The sequence below is a fragment of the Oncorhynchus masou genome, chromosome 16, assembly GCF_036934945.1.
Source record: "Oncorhynchus masou masou isolate Uvic2021 chromosome 16, UVic_Omas_1.1, whole genome shotgun sequence".
In the NCBI taxonomy this organism is placed as follows: domain Eukaryota; kingdom Metazoa; phylum Chordata; class Actinopteri; order Salmoniformes; family Salmonidae; genus Oncorhynchus; species Oncorhynchus masou.
This window is the reverse complement of record NC_088227.1, coordinates 42,330,064-42,344,608: the sequence shown is the minus strand read 5'-3', so window position 1 is coordinate 42,344,608 and position 14,545 is coordinate 42,330,064. Positions and strand designations below refer to the sequence as shown.

General features: G+C 46.2%; 1 protein-coding gene across 2 annotated transcripts; it reads left to right on the top strand.

Annotated features, from left to right (window-relative positions):
* Nucleotides 1-106: 106 nt before the first annotated feature.
* LOC135557968 (dihydrolipoyllysine-residue succinyltransferase component of 2-oxoglutarate dehydrogenase complex, mitochondrial-like) lies at nucleotides 107-14,545 on the top strand. Of its 2 annotated transcripts, none has more exons than XM_064991710.1 (15): nucleotides 107-269; nucleotides 2,297-2,330; nucleotides 2,857-2,899; nucleotides 3,179-3,243; nucleotides 3,354-3,428; nucleotides 3,538-3,593; nucleotides 3,791-3,899; nucleotides 4,028-4,165; nucleotides 4,329-4,402; nucleotides 4,579-4,676; nucleotides 7,084-7,214; nucleotides 8,598-8,671; nucleotides 8,957-9,040; nucleotides 10,215-10,382; nucleotides 10,855-14,545. In XM_064991710.1, exons 1-15 carry the CDS (start codon nucleotides 207-209, stop codon nucleotides 10,987-10,989), a joined length of 1,347 nt encoding a protein of 448 aa, XP_064847782.1. In that variant the 5' UTR covers nucleotides 107-206; the 3' UTR covers nucleotides 10,990-14,545. The 2 variants fall into 2 exon arrangements, with proteins under 2 accessions (XP_064847782.1, XP_064847781.1); XM_064991709.1 differs by having other exon boundaries at nucleotides 4,022-4,165.

The following is a 14,545-nucleotide window of genomic DNA, read 5'->3' as shown; positions in this document are numbered from 1 at the left end:
CAACAAAACGCAGCCTGAAGTTCAGACTGTCGGAGTGTATGTAGTCAAGCCTGGGAGGAATGAGCTAGCTCCCCTATCATTAAAACGACATTTAGTTTTGTCCCTCGTCGCTTTCCGTTGGCGCAGAGCCTTGACGACAGCTTCTACTGTCAGACCTTCGTTACCACTCTCCCCTTTTTGGTCGGTTTGCCACCACGGTTGAAGCTATGTTATCCCATTCCCGATGTCTTTCCCGGACACTTGGGCGGTCTCTGTCTGCGTTAAGTCAGGTAGGAGAGAAATACTGATTACATTTCCCGTGTACCGTAACCTTTGGAGTTGGGCAAAAACTTTTTTTTTGAACGCCATAGCTTAGCAGGGAATAGGCCTCACCCTGAACCCAAGGACATAATGACACCCGTCCTACTAACTATGTCTAACTAAGGAAATGGCTTGTTTCCCCCCTCTCTCAATTCATTATGAAATATACATCTGTTAGATATGCGTAGTTAGTTGGTTTTGGTGATATTCCTACTAACTTAGCTAGCTAAATTATTTAAAGACCAATCGGACTGTCACAGGTAACTAAATCGGTTAAATTGACTTAGTTAGCTACCTGAGCTTATTAGCTAGCTACCATTATGCTATTCTTGATTTTTTTTTACTGGGATTTACTTGTTGGCGGTACCTGAATAGCTAGCTAAGTAGCTTGCTATCTAACCTGCTAGCTAGCGAGGTATCTAGCCTAGCTACCATAAGATTACTAGCTAACTAGTTAGTTAATGTCCTCTACTGCTCTAAAATCCATGTTGGGTTCCACATTAATAACAGGCGAGAGCTGTCATGGATGCAACATTTAATACCGCAGATGACTCGGACAGTAAACTAGCTGTTTCACATTTAGGATTGTCAAGACACACTTCAGCCACACCTTTCATGCATATGCTGCAGTGTTATTCCCCAGCTATTAGTTGTTGTTTTTTGTGGTATATTTTACAGCTGACCTCTGTTTGAAACTTGCGCCAGAAATAGCCCGTCTCATGTTAGGCATGAAGGTGTCGTGTGTTTAGCTCATCTGTTATTAGTTAAGGAACGCTGAACTCGGTTCTATTATATCGAGGAAGACGTCGGTGGTTGTATTCGATAAAAGTTTATTACGTTTTCATTTTTTTAAATTAATTAATTATGAATTTCAGCACCCCGCGGAAGGGCAGCAGTTGTAAAGGACAAACATAGGTACTGGTAAACGTTTTCAGAATTGATATTTGTACAAGTATCGACTGATGGTGTCGTCTCAATGTTGTAGCTAGCAAATCACACGACCAGTTATCAATACACAAGTCCGCCTCGATATAAGATAATGGAGTTGAGCTGTCTCTGCATCCCCACTTTCACTATTCCAAGATAATAAGCTAATGGAGTTGAGCGGTCTCTGCTGTCTCTGCATCCCCACTTTCACTACACCAAGATAATAAGATAATGGAGTTGAGCTGTGTCTGCATCCCCACTTTCACTACACCAAGATAATAAGATAATGGAGTTGAGCGGTCTCTGCTGTCTCTGCATCCCCACTCACTACACTAAGATAATGGAGTTGAGCTGTCTCTGCTGTGTCTGCATCCCCACTTTCACTACACCAAGATAATAAGATAATGGAGTTGAGCTGTCTCTGCATCCTCACTTTCACTACACCAAGATAATAAGATATTGGAGTTGAGCGGTCCTCTGCATCCCCACTTTCACTACACCAAGTTACACGACCAAGTCTGCTGTAGCACAACGTCAGACTGTTACCATGGTTACGCCATGACATCGGTCTGAAAGAAGTCCCTGTAAAAATAAAAACAGCAATAAGACGCAATACATAGTCTCTATAAGGCTGAATGTTGAATAAAATTATATTTACAATTACTTTACCGGTTGTACATGCTGGGGGGGGTGGACTGAGTTTGGGGAACCCTGGTCTAGAGGACTAGTAGTCAGTAGACCTAATTGTATCAACTTTTATTAGGTAGTGGGGTTTAACAGATGAAAACCATTGACTGAAAAATGGCATACAAAAATAGAGAAAGGGACAAAACGTATCAAAGGGAAGTGGGGTAATGTGTAACGAGGGGGGTGGGGGGGTAATGTGTGTCAAAGGTGATGGAAGGGGGGGTAAGCACACCTTTGCCTCCACTGCTACATATTCAAAGCTCCCTGAATGCAGGCAAGCATATTGAATGATGATGTAGGCCGAATTTTGGTTCTGAAGCAGCCCAGCGAAGAATTCAATTGAAAGGATATTTATCTTCCTCCCGTTTCCATTTATTTTCAGGGGAATAATGTGCTGGCTGGAAGGACTGCTTCAGGTGAGTGGGCCTCTCTCTTTCTCCTCTGTCTGTAGGGTTGAGCAGTACAGGGCCCTGTTCATTAAGGCACACCGTAACAAAACGATTTGCATTGGAAAACAAACAAAAAACACGCTTTCCTCATTGGACAAATCCATGTAAGCCCTTTCCCCGTTTCAGTCTGTTTTGTTTCCGTTTTGTGCCTGATGAACACAGCCCACCCAGGACTAATGTAAGATCAGAGGCCTTTGTTTCTCGTAATAAATCTGAATAAACATGCCCTGTATGGATGGTGATTCATGGCTCAGAAGACTGTAATGCCCATGAAGTATCAAAGAGCACTGGAGGGCCTGTGAGTGGTTAAATATGCCCCATCATCAAGGAGTTGTTTATGTATTCGCACGGCCCAGGCTTCTCAAGAAGACTGACTCAACAGTGGCAGCCATGGTTATCACTGTTAATAATAATCATATCCCTCTCTCTCTCTCTCTCCCCTCTTTCTTCCCTTCTCTGTCTCTCGGTCTGTCTTCGTTTTATCTCCTCGAAGGCCTATCCGTTGGCAACAGGGTTGTCTACAGGAACAGTCAGTCGTAAGTGTCCTCTGTCCTGGGTTTTTGTCCGTATGTTTTGCCTCAGGTTGAAAAAACGAAAATCTGAAGATGTCTGATGTCTGCTACAGAATACTGTTCAACCATTTAGTGTGTGTTGCACTAGTTTGAAGCCACTTGTTTTTACAACGGGCTACTTTATAGCTACAGAATACTGTTCAACCATTTAGTGTGTGTTGCACTAGTTTGAAGCCACTTGTTTTTACAACGGGCTACTTTATAGCTACAGAATGACATGTTTTCTTCTTCTGTGTTACGTAGATTTGAATCTCCGTCATCAGTCGGCGTCTTCCACATCAGATACTTCAAGACGTCTGCGACACACAGTACGTATTCAAACCACTGTCTCGTCTGTGTCCTGTGTATTTAAACAAGTCGTTGTATTAAATAAAATCTCACTCTGACATCTTTGTTTGTTTTTGTTTTTTTCGATCAGGGGATGAAGTTGTCACCGTCAACACCCCTCCGTTCTCTGAGTCGATCACAGAAGGGGACGTCAGGTGGGAGAAAGGTCGGTGTCCTGGATTGTTTTTTTTTGTGGAGCCGGCTTCCGTTTAGTATGTTGTTTCCCAGGAAGGTTTTGTGCAGCACAGTAAAAACCTTCCTTTGGCCTTTTCCAGCTGTTGGAGATTCAGTGAAAGAGGATGAGGTGGTGTGTGAGATCGAGACTGACAAGGTACTGTAAACACTAAGAAGTCGCACACTGGAATGGAATACGAAAAAATATATAGCCTTGACCTTATGTCAAACAAGACATTTTGCAGAATATAGGAATGGCGTTGATGATCGGATATTTAGAAAAGGCGAGCTGTCGAATCCTGAGTTTATAATTTCAGTAACTGTTTTGATATGAAGACTACGTTTTTGTCTCAGACCTCGTTGCAGGTGCCGTCTCCGGCTGCCGGTGTGATCACGGAGCTGCTCGTGCCAGATGGAGGGAGAGTGGAGGCCGGGAATCCCCTCTTCAAACTCAAAAAAGGAGGTGACGCTTCTCTCTCGTCCAACTGATCCTTTGATCTTCATACACGTAGTACCGTTCCTATCAGGAGTTGATCTGAAAATCACGCGAATCACGATGTCAATGTCTTCTTCTACTCTGGTCAGCTGCAGCAGCCGCTTCTGTCCCTGTAGCTGAGGCCCCTGTAGCTGAGGCCCCTGTAGCAGCCGCTGCTCCAACCCCGGCTTCCATCCCCGTCACCATGCCCGCGGTGCCTCCCGTGCCAACACAAGCAGCCCAAGCCAAACCTGGTACGTCAGCTGCTCAACTGTTATAAAAATGCATTTAGATTCATGTTTAAATTCAGTAGAATTATATAAAAAATATATATTTAAGCGGGGTTTCTCACAATTTTCTTTTATCATTAGAAGCTTTTTTTTTTTTTGCATAAATTCTGTCTTACGTTCTCTCTAGTTTCTGCAGTCAAGCCCAGCGCAGCACCAGCACCAGCAGAACCAGCAGCCCATGGGGCCAGGACAGAGAGCAGGGTAAGGCCTCTCCACACCAGGCCAGCTTCAGGCCAACACTCCCATACAAACAGAACAAGATGAAATGACAGGGGACAAGCCTTAGGCTAGTTTCAAACCAAGAGAAGTGGTCTTGCTGTGTTTTTATTGAGATACCAGACAGATGCTCCCAACCAATTGTCTTATTATTGGTCCAGGTCAAGATGAATCGTATGAGGCTGAGGATCGCCCAGCGACTGAAGGAGGCTCAGCAGACTTGTGCCATGCTCACCACCTTCAACGAGATAGACATGAGGTGGCCGTCCAACTTTATTTGTCCTCTATGGTCAAGTGGCTCCAGTGCAACAGCGGGTGCAAACATGCACATACAGTGGGGCAAAAAAGTATTTAGTCAGCCACCAATTGTGCAAGTTCTCCCACTTAAAAAGATGAGAGAGGCCTGTACATTTCCATCATAGGTACACTTCAACTATGACAGACAAAATGAGAGAAAAAAATTGAGAAAATCACTTTGTAGGATTTTTAATGAATTTATTTGCAAATTATGGTGGAAAATAAGTATTTGGTCACCTACAAACAAACAAGATTTCTGGCTCTCACAGACCTATAACTTATTCTTTAAGAGGCTCCTCTGTCCTCCACTCATTACCTGTATTAATGGCACCTGTTTGAACTTGTTATCAGTATAAAAGACACCTGTCCACATCCTCAAACAGTCACACTCCAAACTCCACTATGGCCAAGACCAAATAGCTGTCAAAGGACACCAGAAACAAAATTGTAGACCTGCACCAGGCTGGGAAGACTGAATCTGCAATAGGTAAGCAGCTTGGTTTGAGGAAATCAACTGGGAGCAATTATTAGGAAATGGAAGACATACAAGACCACTGATAATCTCCCTCGATCTGGGGCTCCACGCAAGATCTCACCCCGTGGGGTCAAAATGATCACAAGAACGGTGAGCAAAAATACCAGAACCACACAGGGGGACCTAGTGAATGACCTGCAGAGAGCTGGGACCAAAGTAACAAAGCCTACCATCAGTAACACACTACGCCTCCAGGGACTCAAATCCTGCAGTGCCAGACGTGTCCCCCTGCTTAAGCCAGTACATGTCCAGGCCCGTCTGAAGTTTGCTAGAGAGCATTTAGATGATCCAGAAGAAGATTGGGAGAATGTCAGATGAAACCAAAATATAACTTTTTGGTAAAAAGTCAACTCGTTGTGTTTGGAGGACAAAGAATGCTGAGTTGCATCCAAAGAACACCATACCTACTGTGAAGCATGGGGGTGGAAACATCATGCTTTGGGGCTGTTTTTCTGCAAAGGGACCAGGACGACTGATCCATGTAAAGGAAAGAATGAATGGGGCCATGTATCGTGAGATTTTGAGTGAAAACCTCCTTCCATCAGCAAGGGCATTGAAGATGAAACGTGGCTGGGTCTTTCAGCATGACAATGATCCCAAACACACCGCCCAGGCAACGAAGGATTGGCTTCGTAAGAAGCATTCAAGGTCCTGGAGTGGCCTAGCCAGTCTCCAGATCTCAACCCCATAGAAAATCTTTGAAGGGATTTGAAAGTCTGTGTTGCCCAGCAACAGCCATAAAACATCACTGCTCTAGACGAGATCTGCATGGAGGAATGGGCCAAAATACCAGCAACAGTGTGTGAAAACCTTGTGAAGACTTACAGAAAACATTTGACCTCTGTCATTGCCAACAAAGGGTATATAACAAAGTATTGAGAAACTTTTGTTATTGACCAAATACTTATTTTCCACCATAATTTGCAAATAAATTGATTTTCTGGAATTTTTTTTCTCATTTTGTCTGTCATAGTTGAAGTGTACCTATGATGAAAATTACAGGCCTCTCATCTTTTAAGTGGGAGAACTTGCACAATTGGTGGCTGACTAAATACTTTTTTTGTCCCACTGTATAGACACTTCATAAATGGCATGTTGTTTACTCTTGGAAATGTTGTTGTCCACCAAAATGACCACCCAGTAGGGAAGCTCCATGAAGATGTTTTCCTCAAGCGACACACACCCCCTGCTTTAAAGAATGTTCTCTCACATCCCTCACCCCCTGCTTTAATGCTTGTTCTCTCCCATCCCTCACCCCCTGCTTTAATGAATGTTCTCTCACATCCCTCACCCCCTGCTTTAATGCTTGTTCTCTCCCATCCCTCACCCCCTGCTTTAAAGAATGTTCTCTCACATCCCTCACCCCGTGCTTTAATGCTTGTTCTCTCCCATCCCTCACCCCCTGCTTTAATGCTTGTTCTCTCCCATCCCTCACCCCCTGCTTTAATGAATGTTCTCTCCCATCCCTCACCCCCTGCTTTAATGAATGTTCTCTCCCATCCCTCACCCCCTGCTTTAATGCTTGTTCTCTCCCATCCCTCACCCCCTGCTTTAAAGAATGTTCTCTCACATCCCTCACCCCCTGCTTTAATGAATGTTCTCTCACATCCCTCACCCCCTGCTTTAATGCTTGTTCTCTCCCATCCCTCACCCCCTGCTTTAATGCTTGTTCTCTCCCATCCCTCACCCCCTGCTTTAATGCTTGTTCTCTCACATCCCTCACCCCGTGCTTTAATGCTTGTTCTCTCCCATCCCTCACCCCCTGCTTTAATGCTTGTTCTCTCCCATCCCTCACCCCCTGCTTTAATGAATGTTCTCTCCCATCCCTCCTCAGCAACATCCAGGAGATGAGGAAGCTCCATAAAGATGCTTTCCTGAAACGACACAACATCAAGCTGGGTTTCATGTCGGCCTTCGTTAAGGCTTCAGCACATGCTCTCATGGACCAGCCTTCTGTCAATGGAGGTAAGACCCTCTACCCCCACAGACCAACCCTCTACCCCCACAGACCAACCCTCTACCCCCACAGACCAACCCTCTACCCCCGCAGACCAACCCTCTACCCCCGCAGACCAACCCTCTACCCCCGCAGACTAACCCTCTACCCCCGCAGACTAACCCTCTACCCCCGTAGACCAGCCCTCTACCCCCGTAGACCAGCCCTCTACCCCCGTAGACCAGCCCTCTACCCCCGCAGACCAACCCTCTATCCCCGTAGACCAGCCCTCTACCCCCGCAGACTAACCCTCTACCCCCACAGACCAACTCTCTACCCCCGTAGACTAACCCTCTACCCCCACAGACCAACCCTCTACCCCCGTAGACCAACCCTCTACCCCCGTAGACTAACCCTCTACCCCCGCAGACTAACCCTCTACCCCCGCAGACTAGCCCTCTACCCCGCAGACTAGCCCTCTACCCCGCAGACTAGCCCTCTACCCCCGCAGACTAGCCCTCTACCCCCGCAGACTAGCCCTCTACCCCCGCAGACTAGCCCTCTACCCCCGCAGACTAGCCCTCTACCCCCGCAGACTAGCCCTCTACCCCCGCAGACTAGCCCTCTACCCCGCAGACTAGCCCTCTACCCCCGCAGACTAGCCCTCTACCCCGCAGACTAGCCCTCTACCCCCGCAGACTAGCCCTCTACCCCGCAGACTAGCCCTCTACCCCGCAGACTAGCCCTCTACCCCGCAGACTAGCCCTCTACCCCGCAGACTAGCCCTCTACCCCCGCAGACCAGCCCTCTACCCCGCAGACCAGCCCTCTACCCCGCAGACCAGCCCTCTACCCCCGCAGACCAGCCCTCTACCCCCGCAGACCAGCCCTCTACCCCCGCAGACCAGCCCTCTACCCCCGCAGACCAGCCCTCTACCCCCGCAGACCAGCCCTCTACCCCCGCAGACTAGCCCTCTACCCCCGCAGAACACCTCTATCTCTGTTTGTAGGGAGTCTTATCTCCGACTCCCACTTCTCTCTCAAATTCCATGAACTTTCCCCAAACTTCCTGGTTTTCCAGAAATCTCAGTTGGAAGATTCCTGGAATCAGGATCGAATAAGTAGGAAATCCAGGATTTCTTGAAAACCAGGGAGTTTTGATAGTCAGTTACCAGAATCCCACAGGGACATTATTTCCACAGTTACATGTTAAAGTCAACAGGTTTTTGATTAAGTTATATATGGTATTCTGTTGCTGGGAGGAATCTTAAGATTTAGTAGTCTCAAACTGAAATTCTTTACCAGAACCCCCAGAATGGATGAAATTAAACAAAAATGTCATTGAGGTAAAAAATAAAAAACACAAAAAAAATGTGAGGATGATTTTAGTCTCTTCCTGTTTCCTGTCCCCAGTGATTGATGATACAACCAAAGAGATCGTGTACAGGGATTATGTTGACATCAGTGTGGCTGTGGCCACTCCCAAGGTAAGGCACAGAGGACACGTGACCTATACATTCTGTTCTCGTATTAACTGCCCCTTGTTGTCCTGAGCTGTTGGTGGGAGGTTGGACCAAATCTATATAGTAAATAGTGGTCATTTTATTAGTGGATTGATCGTGGGCTAGAGATCCTTGTACAGTAGGATGTTGTGTTTGTGTTCTTTGTTGTGTGTCGGCGGTTTCCTCTGTGTGTTGGGTGAAAATTCTATAAAAATTTAACCAGAAAGGTGTGTGTGTGTGTGTGTGGTCTCATCTGCTACTCTTCACCAGGGACTGGTTGTACCGGTTATTCGCAACGTAGAGACCATGAACTTTGCTGACATTGAGAAAACCATCAACGGTCTGGGAGAGAAGGTACTGTACAAGGCTTTGTTTGAGTGGGATGAATGTGTCACTGTTGTAGATATACGATCCAACAGTTAGTCTGAGATCGGGCCTTCTGTCACCACATCAATATTTGACCTTTATTTAACCAGGCAAGTCAGTTAAGAGCAAATTATTATTTTCAATGACTGCTTAGGAACAGTGGGTTAACTGCCTGTTCAGGGGCAGAAAGACAGATTTGTACATTGTCAGCTCGGGGATTTGAACTTGCAACCTTCCGGTTACTAGTCCAACGCTCTAACCACTAGGCTACCCTGCCACCCCTCCACTCTAACCACTAGGCTACCCTGCCGCCCCTCCACTCTAACCACTAGGCTGCCCTGCCGCCCCTCCACTCTAACCACTAGGCTACCCTGCCGTCCCTCCACTCTAACCACTAGGCTACCCTGCCGCCCCTCCACTCTATCCACTAGGCTACCCTGCCGCCTCTCCACTCTAACCACTAGGCTACCCTGCCGTCCCTCCACTCTAACCACTAGGCTACCCTGCCGCCCCTCCACTCTAACCACTAGGCTACCCTGCCGCCCCTCCACTCTAACCACTAGGCTACCCTGCCGCCCCTCCACTCTAACCACTAGGCTACCCTGCCGCCCCTCCACTCTAACCACTAGGCTACCCTGCCGCCCCTCCACTCTAACCACTAGGCTACCCTGCCGCCCCTCCACTCTAACCACTAGGCTGCCCTGCCGCCCCTTCACTCTAACCACTAGGCTGCCCTGCCGCCCCTTCACTCTAACCACTAGGCTGCCCTGCCGCCCCTCCACTCTAACCACTAGGCTGCCCTGCCGCCCCTCCACTCTAACCACTAGGCTACCCTGCCGCCCCTCCACTCTAACCACTAGGCTACCCTGCCGCCCCTCCACTCTAACCACTAGGCTACCCTGCCGCCCCTCCACTCTAACCACTAGGCTACCCTGCCGCCCCTCCACCCATCCACTCTAACCACTAGGCTACCCTGCCTCCTCTACACTCTAACCACTAGGCTACCCTGCCGCCCCTCCACTCTAACCACTAGGCTACCCTGCCGCCCCTCCACTCTAACCACTAGGCTACCCTGCCGCCCCTCCACTCTAACCACTAGGCCAGGGCTCGTAATAATGTGACTAACGACAGGACTGACTCCTGTGTGTGTGTTTTTGTCCAGGCTCGTAATAATTTGCTGGCTGTGGAGGACATGGACGGAGGAACCTTCACCATCAGTAACGGAGGAGTGTTCGGTTCCATGTTCGGCACGCCCATCATCAACCCGCCCCAGTCAGCCATCTTGGGCATGCACGGTATCTTCGACAGGCCTGTAGCCATCGGCGGCAAGGTGGGTGACACCCGCAGTACATACATTTAATGTGTTGGCATACAGAAGCGTATCGCCACCCAGAAGTTGAATTGGACGTTATTTGACGCAAATGTATGAATGTGCGTTGTCATGTCAACGAAGTTATCTTTTCTATATAAAAAAAAATCTAGCTGCTGTAATGTAAGTTGTAAGTTTCAACCTCAGTCAGTTATTTTATCGCGGTCGGTTCTATGGCGACTGCGGCCGCGGTCGGTTCTATGGCGACTGCGGCCGCGGTCGGTTCTATGGCGACTGCGGCCGCGGTCGGTTCTATGGCGACTGCGGCCGCGGTCGGTTCTATGGCGACTGCGGCCGCGGTCGGTTCTATGGCGACTGCGGCCGCGGTCGGTTCTATGGCGACTGCGGCCGCGGTCGGTTCTATGGCGACTGCGGCCGCGGTCGGTTCTATAGTCTAGCTACTAGTTGTTCTCGTCTTGTTTCTCTCCATCAGGTGGAGATCCGGCCCATGATGTACGTGGCTCTGACCTACGACCATCGGCTGGTAGATGGCAGAGAGGCAGTCACCTTCCTGCGTAAGATCAAGTCAGTGGTTGAAGACCCCCGTGTTCTACTGCTCGACATGTGATCCCAACCTCCCATCACTACTGCAGGGCCACGTTCAGTACACAGGACTGTTGCCTGACATTATAGAGGGTTATGCTGTAAACGCAGAATCAGAGTTAGCCACGTAACTTTGATCAACAACCAGAAATAACTAGTTGTTGATCTGGTTCATTAAGAAAGCTCTAGAAGAAAAAGAAACGCACACCTATTAAGACGAGGTGCTGGCTAGCGGAGTAGAAACTTGAAAATAAAAGAGAGCCGCACACTCTAGGAGCTCAGATGCAAAAATGTAATACCAACGTTTCGACAGCCAAGCTGTCTTCATCAGGGTATAATCACAAACACTGCGGGATGACTCGTTTATATAGTATCAAAGGACACAGTTGTCTGTAATCATGGCCAGGAGTGGCCTAATATCATTGGTTAATTATCAAATTTTAAAATGGCATACAAAGAACAGCATACAAACAAATGGGTAGCATACGATCATAGATTAATTTGACTATACAAGTTTACAAACAATTACAATGGCAAAGTCACAATAATGGCTTCAGATCAAAGTCTACGTTGAGACCGAAGGGAGCAAGGGTCTTTAAGTTAAAAATCCAGGCAGCCTCTCGTTTTAACAATAAATTATCAAGGTCACCCCCTCTCCTAGGGAGAGAAAGCTCAACTTAGACCCCCCCCCCCAAAAAAAATGTTAAATGTTATTTCAGAATATTTAGGTAAGTTAGCTGGCTCTCGTTGACCCTGCTTTGTAGTATAACCCTCAGATAGCAGTGTTGTGAATAGAGCAGACTTGATTCCTTCTTATACCCTCGAGAGGGATGTTGTTTCAACATAATGTTCCAAAACGTTGTGCCCTGCTGAACGCACCCCAAAGCTATTTAAACATCACTCAGCCTCTGTATAAAACCAACCCCCCCCCCCCACAAAAAAAAACACAAGCGACAGCCAAATCTTGTCATGTACTGCTTTTGGTTAAAGAGAGAGAACCTGAGTCCCTGATCTGGTTGTGGTGTTTTGTCAAGAAAGGACAAAACCGATATATGGGAATCACGCAAACAGATAATTTAATGTTGAGATTATTCATTTATTATTGGGTGGTGTCATTCTGCAGCTTTGGTTCAGATTGATTCAACGGTTGGTCAACATCGTACAGTGTTACCACTGACTGACTGAACCTACCAGGTCTGATCTGTCTCAATGTTAGACTGACTGACTGAACCTACCAGGTCTGATCTGTCTCAACGTTAGACTGACTGACTGAACCTACCAGGTCTGATCTGTCTCAATGTTAGACTGACTGACTGAACCTACCAGGTCTGATCTGTCTCAATGTTAGACTGACTGACTGAACCTACCAGGTCTGATCTGTCTCAATGTTAGACTGACTGACTGAACCTACCAGGTCTGATCTGTCTCGACGTTAGACTGCCTGAACTTACCAGGTCTGATCTGTCTTGACGTTAGACTGCCTGAACCTACCAGGTCTGATCTGTCTCGACGTTAGACTGCCTGAACCTACCAGGTCTGATCTGTCTCAATGTTAGACTGACTGACTGAACCTACCAGGTCTGATCTGTCTCAACGTTAGACTGACTGAACCTACCAGGTCTGATCTGTCTCAATGTTAGACTGACTGACTGAACCTACCAGGTCTGATCTGTCTCAATGTTAGACTGACTGACTGAACCTACCAGGTCTGATCTGTCTCAATGTTAGACTGACTGACTGAACCTACCAGGTCTGATCTGTCTCAACGTTAGACTGACTGAGCCTACCAGGTCTGATCTGTCTCGACGTTAGACTGACTGAGCCTACCAGGTCTGATCTGTCTCGACGTTAGACTGACTGAACCTACCAGGTCTGATCTGTCTCGACGTTAGACCTGTACGTTCAAGGCACTTACATTGCTGTCTAGAAGGACCGTGGACGTCAGCATTTCATTGGACAGTGTACTGTACCATGTGTATCCAGTATATACGATTTATAGACGTGAACATTGAAAAGAAATGGACACATTTTATTTTTCTTCAAAGCATCATGAATTTTGCGATTTTTTTTTTTGTTTGTTTTTTGTTTTTTTTTTGTTTTTTTAAACACCGTGATTTTCATTGAGCTGTACATGTAATCCATCCGTGCTCGTGATTTTAAAGCCAATACATGTTTTTATAACGCTACCCTAAAGAAGTGCTCGGTCGGACAAGATGGAAGTCCATTCTGAACCTCCTGTGCTGTTTGACTATCCCGGTTCTGTGTTTTCACGGGGGATACCGAAGCCTGTCTCCTCTGTGTGTCTCGTCTCTTGGCTTCCTACTGTTGCAGTAACTTCTGCTTATTTTGGGGTGACTGTTCCACTGAGCAGCATTGGAAGTGATTGGAATCTCATGGAAACTACCACACGCATTGGATGTGTCCATAATGGCATCCTATGTCATTTATATAGTGCACTACAAAAGTAGGGCACTATATACGGATTAGGGTGCCATTTCAGATACAGATATTGCCTTTGAGCTTTTGGTAGAGAAGGGAATAACCACTTTCCGTCGTGTCTCTCCAGATGGACTTCTGTCTGTCCGTGAGAAGGTACCATGCTGTAGAACACCCGGACGCTAGTTTGGTTCAGGACTTTCACACAACACCGTTTTGGGAGTAGCTTTCAAGAAGCACAATTTAGCATCATGCACAATGTATTTCTCATGATAACCTCTTCTTTATGGAACCCACCCAGGTAAAGATGATTTCTGTGCTTTGTAACTATTTAAAAACAACTATTGTAGGTAGCAACGCGTAATAACGCCGCGTAATATAGCATTTATGATGGGTTTAGTAAATAGTTTATTTAATCGTTACTCTATTCATAAGATGTTTTACTATAGGTCATTTATAAACCATTTAGTTAAGTCGTTAGTATAAAGTATTTTTTGCTTGACCTCATCTAAAGTGTGGGTGATTTATAAAAAATATATAAATATGTATTATTTTGTGAGGGTAGAGACTTTACAAACCCAGAACTAAATCGACTGACAAGATGAAGCAAGGCTTCAGTTCCGAGTTAGTTGAGATAAGACTGCTCTTAAGGCATGACTGCAAACCACACTTTGCTTTTGGTAGAAAGGTCACTGCCAAGAAACGCTAATGTTCAAATCATCCTCGGTGTTGTGGGCTTATTGTTTTAACCGTTGATAAAGTTTGAGGGGACGTTTAGAGACCTTAGGGAGCATCAGCTACTCCTGGAATGTCTACCGATGACATGTCCATCTTTTGGTGAGGAAATTACACTGGTCACTCAAAACATTTATAAAATGAATTATGAAGTATGATTAGGTCATGCAAAAATACTTTACTAATGATTAGTAGATGGTTCAGAAGGACTTATATTAAACATCTTAGGAAACGTTATTAAATACTTTAACAGTTGTTTTATAAATGTGTGAATAACTACGTTACTAACATTTTTTTTTTTTACAAATGTGAGTAATGATGAATAAATTATTTACTAATCCATTATAAAATGCTTTTATGTAGTTATTATAGAGTGCTACCCAATATTAAAACATCTTTGTTTAAATTGA

What these genes read in the sequence shown, in the direction of transcription:
- LOC135557968 (XM_064991709.1), top strand. Translation starts at nt 207, where the DNA reads ATGTTATCCCATTCCCGATGTCTTTCCCGGACACTTGGGCGGTCTCTG. An exon ending in GGCTGGAAGGACTGCTTCAG is followed by an intron (nt 2,331 to 2,856) that starts GTGAGTGGGCCT and finishes ATCTCCTCGAAG; the next exon opens with GCCTATCCGTTGGCAACAGG. An exon ending in CTGTAGCCATCGGCGGCAAG is followed by an intron (nt 10,383 to 10,854) that starts GTGGGTGACACC and finishes TCTCTCCATCAG; the next exon opens with GTGGAGATCCGGCCCATGAT.